Raw genomic sequence first — 13,710 nt, forward strand, 5'->3', positions numbered from 1 at the left:
ATAATTTTCAGCTGGATATCAGAAGGTAAGATTCATGAGAGCTGTATATGCTGTTCACTGCATCCTAAAAAGAGTGCATAGTATGCAGCAGGTACTAGTTGTTGAATGAACCTAGCTAGTAAGGTAATGTAAGAATGAGAGTACTAAGTTCCTGACAGCAAAGTATACAGCAAAATTTTTACTGTATACAGCTATGTTTGCATCTGTATACAACTATGGCTTTATGTATTCTAGCAACAGGAAATATCAAGCTAAAAATTTGGCTGGATAATCTTAAGAAGAAGAAAGGAAGAAATCAGTTTCAAAACTAGGAGATAGGGCAGGGGAAGAAACAGGATATTCTAAGCACTTAACCATTCCCACTCCTGAACAAATATTACCAAACACATGTTCAAACTGAGAAAAAGCAATTTTAATAACACACACATACATTCATAGGACTTTAAACAAGATGTAATATAAGATCTTAAAAAAAAAAAAGGAAGAAAGGAAATCTGCATTTACTTGTAAACTGCCTAAGAGCTGGTGGATTAACTGGCTGACAGGACTGCCCAGAGAAACAAATGCACAGATAATGAGGTGCCCCAACACTGTTAATGAGTAAGCATAACCACAGCTCATGCTCTACATGTCCAGCCACCTGTACCCTAATCTTGCCTCCTTAGAGACAAACCAGGACATCCTCCCCAATTCTCCAATTCAGTCACTTGTTAATAGGTCACCTCTTCAATTTTTATTTTTTTTTCCATTTAAAAATTACTCTTGGTTTACAGACTCCACACATTATCACTGGCCAGTCCCCACCAACTATACTTATTTTGATAGAAATAAAAAAGCAAATGCTCCAACTGAGCCTGGTTGAAAACACACCATTTTCTATCTTTACATCTGGGGAGATTTTTGTGAAGTCAAAAGCAAGTTACTACTTATTTGTACTTCATAACAAAAACAAAATGCCAACCTTCCAAAAGGTGACAAAGGCACCATTGCCATCAGGAGACAGAAAATATACAAATGCTGTTTCTTTACTGCTACATAGATGCATTTTGTGCATGGAGAGCCTCTTCACTTAACATGATATAACTAACAGAATAATATTTTTGGATAACAAGAAAAGCAGTTTAGAAAAGGCAAATAGTTACACACAAAAGCATAAACCCAAGTACCTTAATTTTCAGCTTGCAATAGGGTAGTAAGTTTGACATACATATCCAGGAGATCAGACAAAGTGATTCTTGGCACAGTGAAACTGCCAAACACACCACCACCCAGTGCAAGCTTTGTTTGCCTAGTCCCAAAAGTGGCCTGACATTTTCTGTGCAATAAACATTTTCTCCCCTTCTACTGTCCCATTCACTGGGCAACAGCAGCAGGAGGGAGACAAAGCATGGGGACTTAAGAGGGAGAAGGATAATGCTTGACTTGGGAGAGAAACCACAGGCTACCTGTGCTAAAGGAGAACCACAAACTTTTTATGAGAACCCAAATGCAAATACTGACTGGAATATGACCTGGAGACAGAAGACATCTACCAGAGTCATCAGTACAAAGGCCCAAACTGATGTTGGGCCATCTACTTTAAAGGGACAGATAAATTATTTTTCTCTAATAGAGAAAGACAATTAAAAGTAGAGACTTTTCTTACTGGAACTGCTAAATAAAAATGTATCAAAGTGGTTTTAAATTTGATGGGCAGTTATCGGTTGAAACTGCAATATAAAAGGGTCATTAAAAAAAAAAACCTGAATAAACCCACTTGTCCCATCAATATACACAACTAGAAAATATTTACAAGCTGTAATTACAAGCAATATAAGCAGTATTTTTATACTTTGAGATTTTGTACACTTTACACAATGCAAAATGAGAAAAATATGAACACTATAAAATTACACACAAATAATGTATCTACAAAGTATTAAATTACAGAGAGAGAAAGCCCCCCTGTTGGGCAGATGCCAGAGTTTCAAGCATCTGTCAAATATAAGTCTTTGTATCTATCTCATTAACTGTTAAGTGGCATTTTCTAACAACACCCTTGAGAGGTAGTATCAAGATAATATTCTCACCAGTAAACTCAATACAGAATAAAACTTTTGTTGGTCTGACTCTTGAAGCCTCATTCAGCTGGGGTTCTTGGGAACTGGATTACTTAGTCTTCCCTGTAAAGCCTCTAACTGCTCAATGCTTAACATGGACTCAAAAGTTACCGGTAGTATTTTAAACAGTATATTTAAGATAAAATGCTTTTAAGTCCTAAGACTCAATTTAGAGGTAGCTATTTTTCATAATTTATTTTCTCCCCTCTTAAATCAGAAACATTAAGTCCAATTCCCTACCCCCCGTTTCTCCCCCCCGTTTCTCCCCCCACTCACTAGAAGAATCAGAGTGCTCAGGAGAGCAGTGTTACCCAAGTAAGTGAAAGAAAAAAAAAGGTCGCATTCTCTTTCAGGAAACAAACCCTCCTACAAGGGACACTCAGTCAACAAAAGAATTTTTCAGTTAGCTAGTAAGTGTCTTGTTACTAACAAAGGCTTCAGAGGGCCCTTGGGCTAAGACCAGCATGTGCACTGCTACTAACCCTCCACCATTTAAACCAAAGGATGACTTTCCAGTGTTTAAGAATCTAGAGCAGCTGTGGTTTTCAAGTGCAACAACTTTAGAACACAAGTACACACGTGTGTACACATACACATACACACATATACACATGCGCACATGTAGCATCCCCCAAAATAAACAATATCCAGGTCTCTGCCAAGCTTATATACTCATGAAAGTAGGATTTTTGGAAACTTGTCCAGATCTTTAAGCTTTTACAATATAACTTCCGTATATGGCTACCAAAGGCCAGAATTCTAAAATTTAGCCAAGATTCTAAGATTTAACCAGTATTTAAGGAAAAAAAAAAAAAACACTTAAAAGAGATCCAAAACAAACTACATATGAATGTTTTGGCATAAAAACAGAGCCACTATTTTATAGCTTAACCTCTTCCCATGAAGGGGATCTGATTATATACCAAACTTCTGTTTCTCAACTGTTGAAATGTATTTTAAAAACCTCACAGATTTATAATCTTGAATAATGAAGGAAAATGCATGAATTGAAAGCTTCATGTGGTTTATAGGAGTTACAGAAGATATTTATTCTTTTTGTTACTAAATTCAGTTCTGAGCTTTCCCTTAAAGTTCGCAAATAACCAAGAGGGAAAATTAAAACCAACTGGAACTTGCTCTTGGTTTTCAAGTCCAACTCAGGTTGGTCCAAACCCTTCCTTAAATATTTCCTGTGATTATCCAAGTGCTAAAAATCCAAAAAAAAAAAACCTGGCTTACAATCTAACAAAAGAAATTAACAGGGGCAGGTTAGACATGCAACTATTAGCTGCTTCTAGCCATCCCCTCTTGTTATAGGATTTTGCTCTTTTAAAAGGCAAGTTGCCTTAATTAAGCAGATCACATTTCATATCTGCTTCAGAAATGGCAATTTCTTCATTACCAGCTTCATACTAGATATTCAAATGGCAATTTGCAGGACATTTTCTTAGCATTTCACTGGATTCTGCAGTAATCTTTTCTATTCCTCTAGGAAAGGTTCTTTCTTAGTGAATTTCTCTTGGTTCATATTTTTGCTGCTGCAACTCCTGTTAAGAATCTGGTACCCAGAAGTCATGAAGCTGCCCCTAGAAAAGAGAAGGGGGGAAAAAATAGGATAAAGGAAAATCAGATTATTAATTAATCCTTATAAAACTACCAGACAATGGGCTTTGATAATAAAAGCAATAAAATCCTTATATTGTACATTTCTCTAAAAATTCATAGCAATCAAAATTCACCTTTTGTGGTCTAACAATTTAAAAAAGTATACAAGTACAAGGTAAGTTTTTCTCTCTGACACACACATGTGGAGGGTCATATTTAAGAAGATTAAGTAAAATGTTAAGCAGATTAACAAAGTTTTGGTATTAAATTCTTTTGTTTTAATGCCACACCATCAAAGAAAGATGACATGCCCAAGGAAAAAACAAATGTTTGAGGTTAGAAACTAAAATAACAACTATAAAACATTAGTTTAAGATTTCTCAAAAACTTCTCTGAAAGGGAAGATCATCTTATGATCTTCATAAGATGCGTATCTTATGAAGGACACCAACAAGAGTCAAAATCACATAAAATAGTGAGATTGCTTTTCCTAATCTTCAGTGTTCCTATTACTTTGATATAAAATATAAGCAACTTCTAGAGCCTATCTACTGAAAGTTTGGTCTGTGGACCAGCAACACTGCTGCCCATCTGAGAACCTGTAAGAAATGTAGAGTATCTCAGGTCCATTCCAGACTTACTGAAACAAAATCTGCATTTCCTCAAGTCCCTAGTTGATGCCTATGCCCATTAAAGTTTGAGAAGCATTATCTTAGACAATCCCACATCAGTAGATTTGTAAACAAGCAGAACAACAAATTTAATGACAATGCCCTTCTTAAACAAAGTCCCCTGAGATATAACATCAAAAGCGTAAGGGACAAAAGATAAAACTGGACTTCATTACAATTAAAAACTTTTGTTCTACAAATGATACCATCAAGATGATGAGAAGATAACACACAGAATGGGAGAACATATTCGCAAATCATGTACCTAATAAGGGACTTGTACTCAGAATATATGGAAAATTCTTACAATTCAACAATAAAAAGATAAAAACCTAATTAGAACAAGGGCAAAGGATTTGAATAGACATTTCTTCAAAGAAGCTATGTGAATGGCTAATAAGCACATGCAAAGAGGCTCCATCATTAGTCATTAGGGAATTACCAAGTGACCCAGCAATCCATTCCCAAGTATATGCTCAAGATGTTTTCATTTGAAAACATGTTCATACAAAAACCTGTGCACAAATATTCAAAGAGACATTATTCATAATAGCCAGAAATCAGAAATACCTCAAATGTCCATCTAATAGGTAGAAAAATAAAATGTAGCAGGATCATCTATACAATGGAATGTTACTTGGCAATAGAAAGGACATATATGCTGTAGCCTTATGTTACATGAAAAAGCCAGTCATAAAAAACCACACAGTATTATCATTTCATTTATATGAAATGTAAAGAACAGACAGATCTACAGACAAAAGTAGATTAGTGGTTGCTTAGGGCCTGGGAGGAGTAGGAATGGGAGTGCACTTGGCTAGGGAATGGTGGGGAGCAACTGCTAATGAGTATGGGATTCTTTTTGGAGTGACAAAAATATGCTAAATTAGATTGTGGTGATAGTTGCACAACTCTGTATTTACACTAAAAACCACTGTACACTTTCAGTGCATGGAATGTATGGTGTTTGAATTTTATCTCAAAAAAGCTGTTAAGAAAAATGCTCCTTATGAAATAATCTCCATTTGATGTAATGTAACAACATTTTTAAATGGGCTCAAACACCTCTAGAAATAAATTAATATAAAGCAAAAACTAAAAAACACACATGAACTATTATACTGGAGTTTTCAGTTTGTCTTAAGATACATAGAAGCAAGAGTTCTGTCATGCTTTTCTCGAACAGTATGAAGAAATACCATTTAGTAAAACTATTAAGAATAAATAAAACTGTTTAATAGCACAAAACCTGAGTAGGCCGACAGTTCTGGATTATTTCCTGCCATTTTCCATGTATCCTGGCAACCAAGTCTTTTACCTTAAGAAATACCAAAAAGGGGAAAAGAGATCAGATCAAAACATCTTCAACTTAAAATCAATTTTATGCTTGATACAAAATATCTGATAGCTGTGGTAAGCCTACATCAATAACTCAATTTGGTTTTTGTCAAGAGAAACTACTTATCTTCTGGACAGGCTTTCAAGTCAGATTGATGAAGAGGATCTCTCTTGATCAATATATCTAAAAATGAATGCTCAGGACTCCATTTTCCCACTAGATACCAAAGATCATCCAGAAAAAATTCCCTACCTTCAAGACACTTACATTTTCTTTCTTTTTTTTAAAATTTTTAAATTTTGATATCATTAATGTACAATTACTTGAACATTATGGTCACTAGACTCCCCCTATTATCAAGTCCCCCCCACATACCCCATTACAGTCACTGTCCATTAGTGTACTAAGATGCTATAGAATCATTACTTGTCTTCTCTGTGCTATACTGCCTTCCCCGTGACCCCCCACCCCACATTATGTGTGCTAATTGTAATGCCTCATTTCCCCCCTTATCTCTCCCTTCCCACCCACTCTCCCCAGTCCCTTTCCCCTTGGTAACTATTAGTCCATTCTTGGGTTCTGTGAGTCTGCTGCTGTTTTGTTCCTTCAGTTTTTTCTTTGTTCTTATGCTCCACAGGCAAGTGAAATCATTTGATACTTGTCTTTGTCTGCCTGGCTTATTTCACTGAGCATAATCCCCTCTAGCTCCATCCACGTTGTTGCAAACAGTGGGATTTGTTTTCTTCTATGGCTGAATAATATTCCATTGTGTATATGTACCACACATCTTCTTTATCCATTCATCTACTGATGGACACTTAGGTTGCTTCCATTTCTTGGCTATTGTAAATAGTGTTGCGATAAACATAGGAGTGCATATGTCTTTTTCAAACTGGGCTGCTGCATTCTGAGGGTAAATTCCTAGGAGTGGAATTCCTGGGTCAAATGGTATTTTTATTTTGAGTTTTTTGAGAACCCTCCATACTGCTTTCCACAATGGCTGAACTAGTTTACATTCCCACCAGCAGTGTAGGAGGGTTCCCCTTTCTCCACATCCTCGCCAACATTTGTCATTGTCTTTTGGATGTTGGGACACTTAGTTTCACCTTGCTGGCTTTAGAACACCCAGACAGAGAAGGTGAAGGGGGGGCTTCACTGCAGGGCCCAGTACTTAGACTGCTGCCTGCCTTCCCAGCTTCTATTTGAAAGACCAAGGCCACACTAAATGGTTGTCATTTGTTCCTTTCCGTATTATCAGAAGACCCATAATTAGCTGTTATGCCTTTCTAGGTTTTTTGCAAAGTACTCTGAATCCTCTTTAAATACCTGATATATTCCTATATTTTGGGGTTTATCAAGTCTGTGAGAAGCTTACTTTCCTACAACACTAGAGATTCTCAATTAGTTCTTGAACATAATTGCTTAAGAAAAATGTTTTAAACAAGTCAGAAATTTTATAGCTGCTGTTAAGTTTATAAGGTAAATTGCAAGGTCTGCTTTTTTCTCCATTTGGAGTTCAGCAGATTCAGTTTCTCCAAAACAATCACCACCCTTTCTACTAGAGGCCAATGGAGAGGCATGTGACTCATTAATTTCAGCAGGACCATCTCCTGAAGCAATTTTCATAGACCTCTTTGTTACCCTCTACTTTAAATAAGAGAAGCCCTGGCATCCATCTATGCTTGGCCCTTGGCTCTAAGAAACTAAACCTTGGGTGGTCCCCTTTTAGCATATCTGTCAGCAGCAACCATTACAACCAAGTTCTATGGGCCAGTAACTCTAGTCAATGTTCAAAAGAATGCACTCCCGAAGCTATGGTTTCTATTCTAAGGCAAAGAGCTATCTCCCACACATATTTGAAAATTTGCAATCTGATACAACTTCATTAGTTGATCATTTTTGTATTTAACTTAAATCTACTAAAATAAATATGATACTGAATCCAAATGGGCAACCTTGAAATAACTAACTTTCATAGGTAATTAAGACATAAAGTTACATAGTTGAAACTTAACATTCAGTGACTATCCAAACATACATGGTAAAAAGGATTCAGCTTTACATTACAAAAGTAAAAGATCATTTGGAATAAAAAGTTCTTAGAAGAGAAAGTTTTTAAAAAAACATTGCTTAATTTTATGTTTCAGGAAAATATGTCAAATAATTTTATTTATACTAAAATTGCTTTACTAAACTACATACTTATATATTCGGCTTTTCTACTGTCTTTGAATGCACCTAAAGCTAAAAAGTAAAAAAGCAAGCTTACTGCTGAATCATTCTCATCCTAAAGCTCAGACTGGGTGATGCAGAACTCAAGAGATTTGAAGAATCCTTCCTTTAACACATTCTCTAATGGAATATTCAAAGAATAACAGCTAACCTAATCCTTCTCTATCAACAAAACAAGTTTCAACCATTACAATATTTATAACCACTGTTTTAAAACTTTTATATTTATTTTAACAATGCTTTAATCCATTAAGTCAACTTAAGCAGAAAGGTCTTCATTTGTACAATGGGAAAAAACTAAGTTTCATGAGTACTGGCAGAATTTTTCTCCTCAGAAGTATCAGGAGTTTTAGAATAGAAAGTATAGTAAATTGAAAAATATACTTCCTTTGAGATCTTTTCTCCCTTTCACTTTCAATCTAACCTAGCAGTACTTAGAAACTGTTTCCTGTTATTATAGGGGAAAAGTCCTATTTCTAACTTAACATGTTCTTCTTTTTTAAAGAGAGGCCTGTTTCTTTTTCCCAAATATTAACATAACCAAGGTAAAACAAACAAACAAAAAATACATAAGAAAAACATACACGTACCTTAGTTCTATAAAACAGTCTTGCATCTTCCCTAATATCACACTTAACATGCTTTTCCAAAGCTCCACAGAGGTGCACGAAGTGTTTCTGTGCAAAACAAATGTAAGCGAGAAAAACGACTTGGAAGCACTACAAATTAACAGAGATTATAAAACTAACAATCACTTAAAACTCAGTAATTCTCCAGTTAGCAATTTCTAATGTTAACCATCCAACATTAATAGCAGTTATATCAGTGAAAGTAGTAACTGCTACAACAATAAGACTGTTATGGTTTATTACCAGTTAATGAAAAAAATATACACAAAAATAAGAGCTGTTTTGCTATGTAGTAAGGCACATAAATGAAAACTAATCCTAGCCTAGAGCTCAGACCATGATGCAATGACCAGAAATTTAAAGAGTCCTTCTTTTAAACACATTCTCTAATGGAATATTCAAATAACAGCTAACCTATTTTTATCTCTATGAAGAAAACAAGCTTTAAAAGTAGTTCCTTGAAAAATTAAGTGTCTTAAGTTTTCTAAGTGTATAGTCTGAAACAGTTACTGTTATATATATATATTCTAAGGTTGACTATTCTAAGGTGAGAATGTAAATGGATACTTTTGGGGAGGAAAATGTGGTAACAGCTATTTTAAAATAATTAAAATTTGTAAAATTTAGTTTACTCTAGATATTTTATATCAGTGAAAGAAGTAAATTCTAGGAGTTTACCCTGAAGTAGTCTGACTTACCATCTGTTTAATTTTGAAAGCAAATATTATTTCTCAAGAAAAAAAAGGAAGTAAAATGGGAGAAGAGATGGAAAGAAGTCAAGAGCTGGGCCACTTGGTATTTGGTAACCTTGAAAACTTATTAATATATCACAAAGTTGTTAAGTTAATGATGGTTAAGCTCCAGTCCAATGAACAAAATTAACATCTGCAGACACATAATTCCTGTCAATGGTATGATTGCAAGGTTACTATTACTTATCTCTTTCCAATATACTCTGGGATTTCTATAGCAAATCCAAGGTTAACATTTCTTTAGTTTTTTCCTAGATAAAGAATGTTCATTCATTCCATCAATAATAATAACATTTGTTAAAAAAACAAAAAGTATTATTAAAAACTACCTACCCGTTGTCCAGAAGAAAAAGAATAAGAACAACTAACTTCACCAACTAAATGAAGAAGAATGTAGGTCAGGTAATATGCCTGGTAGAGAAATGAATAGAACGAAAACCCATGCATTAGCTAGCATACATGACATACCAGTTTATTCATTAGGAAACTTGCCCAGGAAGGATTAAGGATTTGCTAAAGTTAACCAAGCTGCTAAGTAGGAAAAACACAAGCATTTAACTTAGGCTTTCCGATTTCTAACTCAAGTGCATTTCTTTTACCACCTCATCACTGTCCTAGTAAAGGGCTACAAAAAATACTCCCAGTATTAAATTACCAACAACCACACTTTTACCTCAAATCTCAAGTTTACTGAAGAATTTCATGATAGCAATAAATAAAAAAAATCATTCACTTTAAAACGGTGTTTGCTAGAATGTATCTAAGTCTCCAAATCCAGAAATACCTAAGCTATCAGTCTGTCGGTGGAAGGTGGCATCAGTTATGCTCATATGTACTCTTTTGATATAATCTAGCCTTGGATACCTGCTTTTCAAGCTCCAAATAAAGACTGTCATCAATAGTGCCATTTGGTTGTTCAGCTCTTTTCTTCAAGACCATTTTCTTCAACAAATCAGAAGGCTTCATTTGTACAAGATAGCGATGTAGGACTGATATCTATCAAAAGAAAGAGGAGAAAATGGACAATATTAAATAATACAGCTGCTCTTTCTTAGACTACTTTTTTCCAGTGTGTCCTCTGTTCATTTGCCTTCTCTAATTTTACCCCTTTAGCTTTCTTTATAATCCAGTGATATACATTTCTCCTTTACACCATTGCTTAAAAGGGGTTTTAATTGAAAGATTCAATATGTATAATTGAGGATAAAGCTTGAGGAGACCAAATGGCATTATAATAGAGGTCAAAGGGAGAATTTTCTCTGTGAAATTACTTGATAGTAAGCCAAGTTGAATCTTCCTGTAGGTAGATGTCACTGAATTCTGAAAAGAATTCTCTTTTGATGGTAGTAAATATCACTGAAAGGACTGAGCGCTATTTGTCTGGTGGCTCTGGAGTGGTCCCCATATACCTGGAATTAAATCTACTTCAACTTGCTAATGCAGAAACCAGATGTCCCTTTAAAAATCAGTCCCACTCAACTTGTGCATACTTCCACCACTGTTCTTTCTACAGTGTACCACAATGGATGGTTTATTTTGTTTCAATCCACCAGATTATGTTTTTAAGGGCGGCGTCTCTAATTCATTCTTAATTGCTGTTCAAACAAGAACACATGGAGATTAGGTTCTATGTTGAATTTTCAAATCCAAGTATGGATAGCCCCATTAGTGCTTTTAATGTCTATAAAAAGCCTTCTGGACTTCTCAGAGGAGAGCTTCCATAGGACATGTTTGAACATTCTCACATATATGCAATATATTCACTACTGAGCAAGTACTAGAGGACAACCACATTTAAGTTCTGCAATTTAAATACTATTTAATATTATAATAGATTTAAGATGCAATTAATACACAATATTTCTGTAATTTCTAAGCTTGTAATAAATTGCTAATCTTGATATGAAATAATTTAATAATATCATATTTATATAGCACATTATGATATTCCCAGTAGTTTTTATATATTAATTCATCTAACTGCCCACAACCATCCCATGCTGTAGAGGGTGTGATACTATCTCCATTTCACAGATGAAAAAACTGGGTATCATCAGTTAAACATCATTCTAAAGATTATACCTGAGAGTTAAGACCTAACCTTAGGACTTCTGATTAGGATCCATCCATTTTCCTTATACCTTACAACCTCTCTCATTTACTAAAAGAAAATAAAAATGTTACTTTTACCTGCAGATTATTGGCATTAGGGATATCTTCATGTTTCTCATCTAAAAGCTTTGAAATAATCACTAGGCTGAGGCACTGTCTCAGTTGCCTGGAAATAGAATTTTAACATACTTAAAATGCATTTTAATCACTATTGTTTGAGAAGCAAATGAGTGAGCCAATAGGAATTCTCTAGTTCTTCTAATTGGAAACATAGCTAGTGTTTCAAGAGTGTTGCAGAGAAAATATAAACTTTGATAGAAAGTAAAATTTTCATGTAAAATATGTGTACATTGGTTAAGAGTTGCCTGAAGCTTCTGGCAAATTATGAGGAACCTTTATCTTTGTTGATTTACTAATAGAAAATTTATTGGATCCCCTAAAGCAAAAAATGCTAATTCATTCATTTTCAAGATATATGCCATCTATATTGTTAGCAGATTAGCTAAAACTAAAAATCAAGAATATTACAAAATGATCTGAGTTTTAAGTATCAGAATTGTGCTGTCAATGCCTTTTCCCACAGATGAATATGAAATAACGGACTCTGATTTAACATTCAAGGAATGATGACAGGAAATAAAAGACCCAAAAGCATTTCACTAGTATAAATAAAAATGCTCTTAATGTTTAATTCTCACTTTTCAATACCTTCCATGTGATGTCCAATTAGGGACCAGCTGTACCAACCACAGAAGGTTGTGGGGATGACTGGAGAGTTCATTTAGGGCCAGACAGAGCTCAGGGACCTGAAAATAAAGAATGAACAAGACTTTTCAAATAAGTCAGTGGAATTAAATAGCCAACAGATCATTCCACATCCCTTCTTACCCTTATGCAAACACTATTACAAAAAGAGCACTTCTTTAACAAAATAGCAAGGAGTCTAGAATCCATGGGGGATCCTCAACTATTCCAGTATTTAAAGTCTAACAGAATTGCTTCAAAATAATCCTTGCATAAGGGAAGTAAGTATGGGATGAGGGTAACTGATGAGACAAGATTATGTCTTGATAATTGTTGAAGCTGGGTAATAGGGGCTTAAGGGTTCATTACACTCTTCTACTTATGCACAGGTTTGAAATTTTCTACCAACAAAAGGTCGAAAAAAATAATTAGAAGAAACTTAACAGAATTATACATTTACCCTCCCTATGGCTGCAGAAATTCAACTCAAATTCTTGTTTTATGTGTGACTCACTCCATAGTTCATTTAGATTTCTGCTCAAAGATCATTTCAGCAAGGCCTTCCCTGACTGCCTCATCTAAAACAGCAGAGCATCCCCGCCTTATTACTCTCTATAAACAGGTGCCGCTTTAATCTGTAGCACCTGTGACAACTTGGCATATTATAATCTATATTTACTTTGTTTATAATCTAACCCTCTGACTAGGATAAAACTGCCAGGAGAGCCAGGGCTTTGTCTTTTTCACAGCTGTATCTCTAGCACCTATATTAATGCTTGGCTAACAGTATATCTCCAATAAACACATTTTTTTGTTGAATGGATAACTGTAGTTTTCTTAGAAAAGATTTAGTTATAAATTTTTTCATTATGAATTCAGTCAAACAATATAGTTTCAGCAAATACTCTTCTTCAGTTTATTTTTCATCTGCTACAGATCTTAACTGAGCATAGAAACTATTAATTCTGCATGCACTATGAAAGCTAAATTGTGGTGCTATACGAAAAAACCACCACCACCCCAAAAAAACAGTACTGAAGTTTTAATTAATGTTACCTTTGTGTTCCAGTTTCTGATGTTTTTCATCAGGTTTATCAGGAGGCTTTGAAAGTCCACTAGAGGAATCTGTTTCAATTGTTTCTCCAAACTCATTTTAAATAGCATTAAAATCAGCAACATTATTTCATGATCCTGGTAACCTTCTGGATGTATAGATGTACACAAGCCTAGAAACTTTGACACAAATGCAGAGACAAGACAACTTAGAGTTTAAACTATAAAAACTTTTTGACAAAAAATGCAGAAGAGAGCTATACAGAAAACAGAACATCAACTATCTAGAACAAAGAAGGCAAGAAATAATCATGTTAATAGTTAAATCAGATGATAAATATTTTCTTCACTATTTTTCAAGATTTTCTTCTTTATGATCCAACCAGTAAAAGTAAGTTATTAATTCTTGACCACTAAGTTATATTGTAAGTAATAATTTGTTTCTTCAGACATTTAATTCTAAAAAGCTACTGG

General features: G+C 34.6%; 1 protein-coding gene across 2 annotated transcripts in view; it reads right to left on the reverse strand.

Moving 5' to 3' along the window:
• Nucleotides 1-390: 390 nt before the first annotated feature.
• SLF2 (SMC5-SMC6 complex localization factor 2) overlaps nt 391-13,710 on the reverse strand; it is a 44,101-nt gene continuing 30,781 nt past the window's right edge. For both annotated transcript variants that reach the window (XM_017680247.3, XM_017680246.3), the window contains exons 13-20: nt 13,240-13,416; nt 12,148-12,245; nt 11,518-11,605; nt 10,192-10,323; nt 9,661-9,738; nt 8,537-8,623; nt 5,625-5,693; nt 391-3,685 (exon numbers count right to left, since the gene is read on the reverse strand). In XM_017680247.3, the coding sequence (XP_017535736.1) occupies nt 3,650-3,685; nt 5,625-5,693; nt 8,537-8,623; nt 9,661-9,738; nt 10,192-10,323; nt 11,518-11,605; nt 12,148-12,245; nt 13,240-13,416 (765 nt within the window). In that variant the 3' untranslated portion in view covers nt 391-3,649. The remainder of the gene's footprint in view (nt 3,686-5,624; nt 5,694-8,536; nt 8,624-9,660; nt 9,739-10,191; nt 10,324-11,517; nt 11,606-12,147; nt 12,246-13,239; nt 13,417-13,710) is intronic.

Source organism: Manis javanica, chromosome 7, assembly GCF_040802235.1.
Source record: "Manis javanica isolate MJ-LG chromosome 7, MJ_LKY, whole genome shotgun sequence".
NCBI classification, from domain to species: Eukaryota; Metazoa; Chordata; class Mammalia; order Pholidota; family Manidae; genus Manis; species Manis javanica.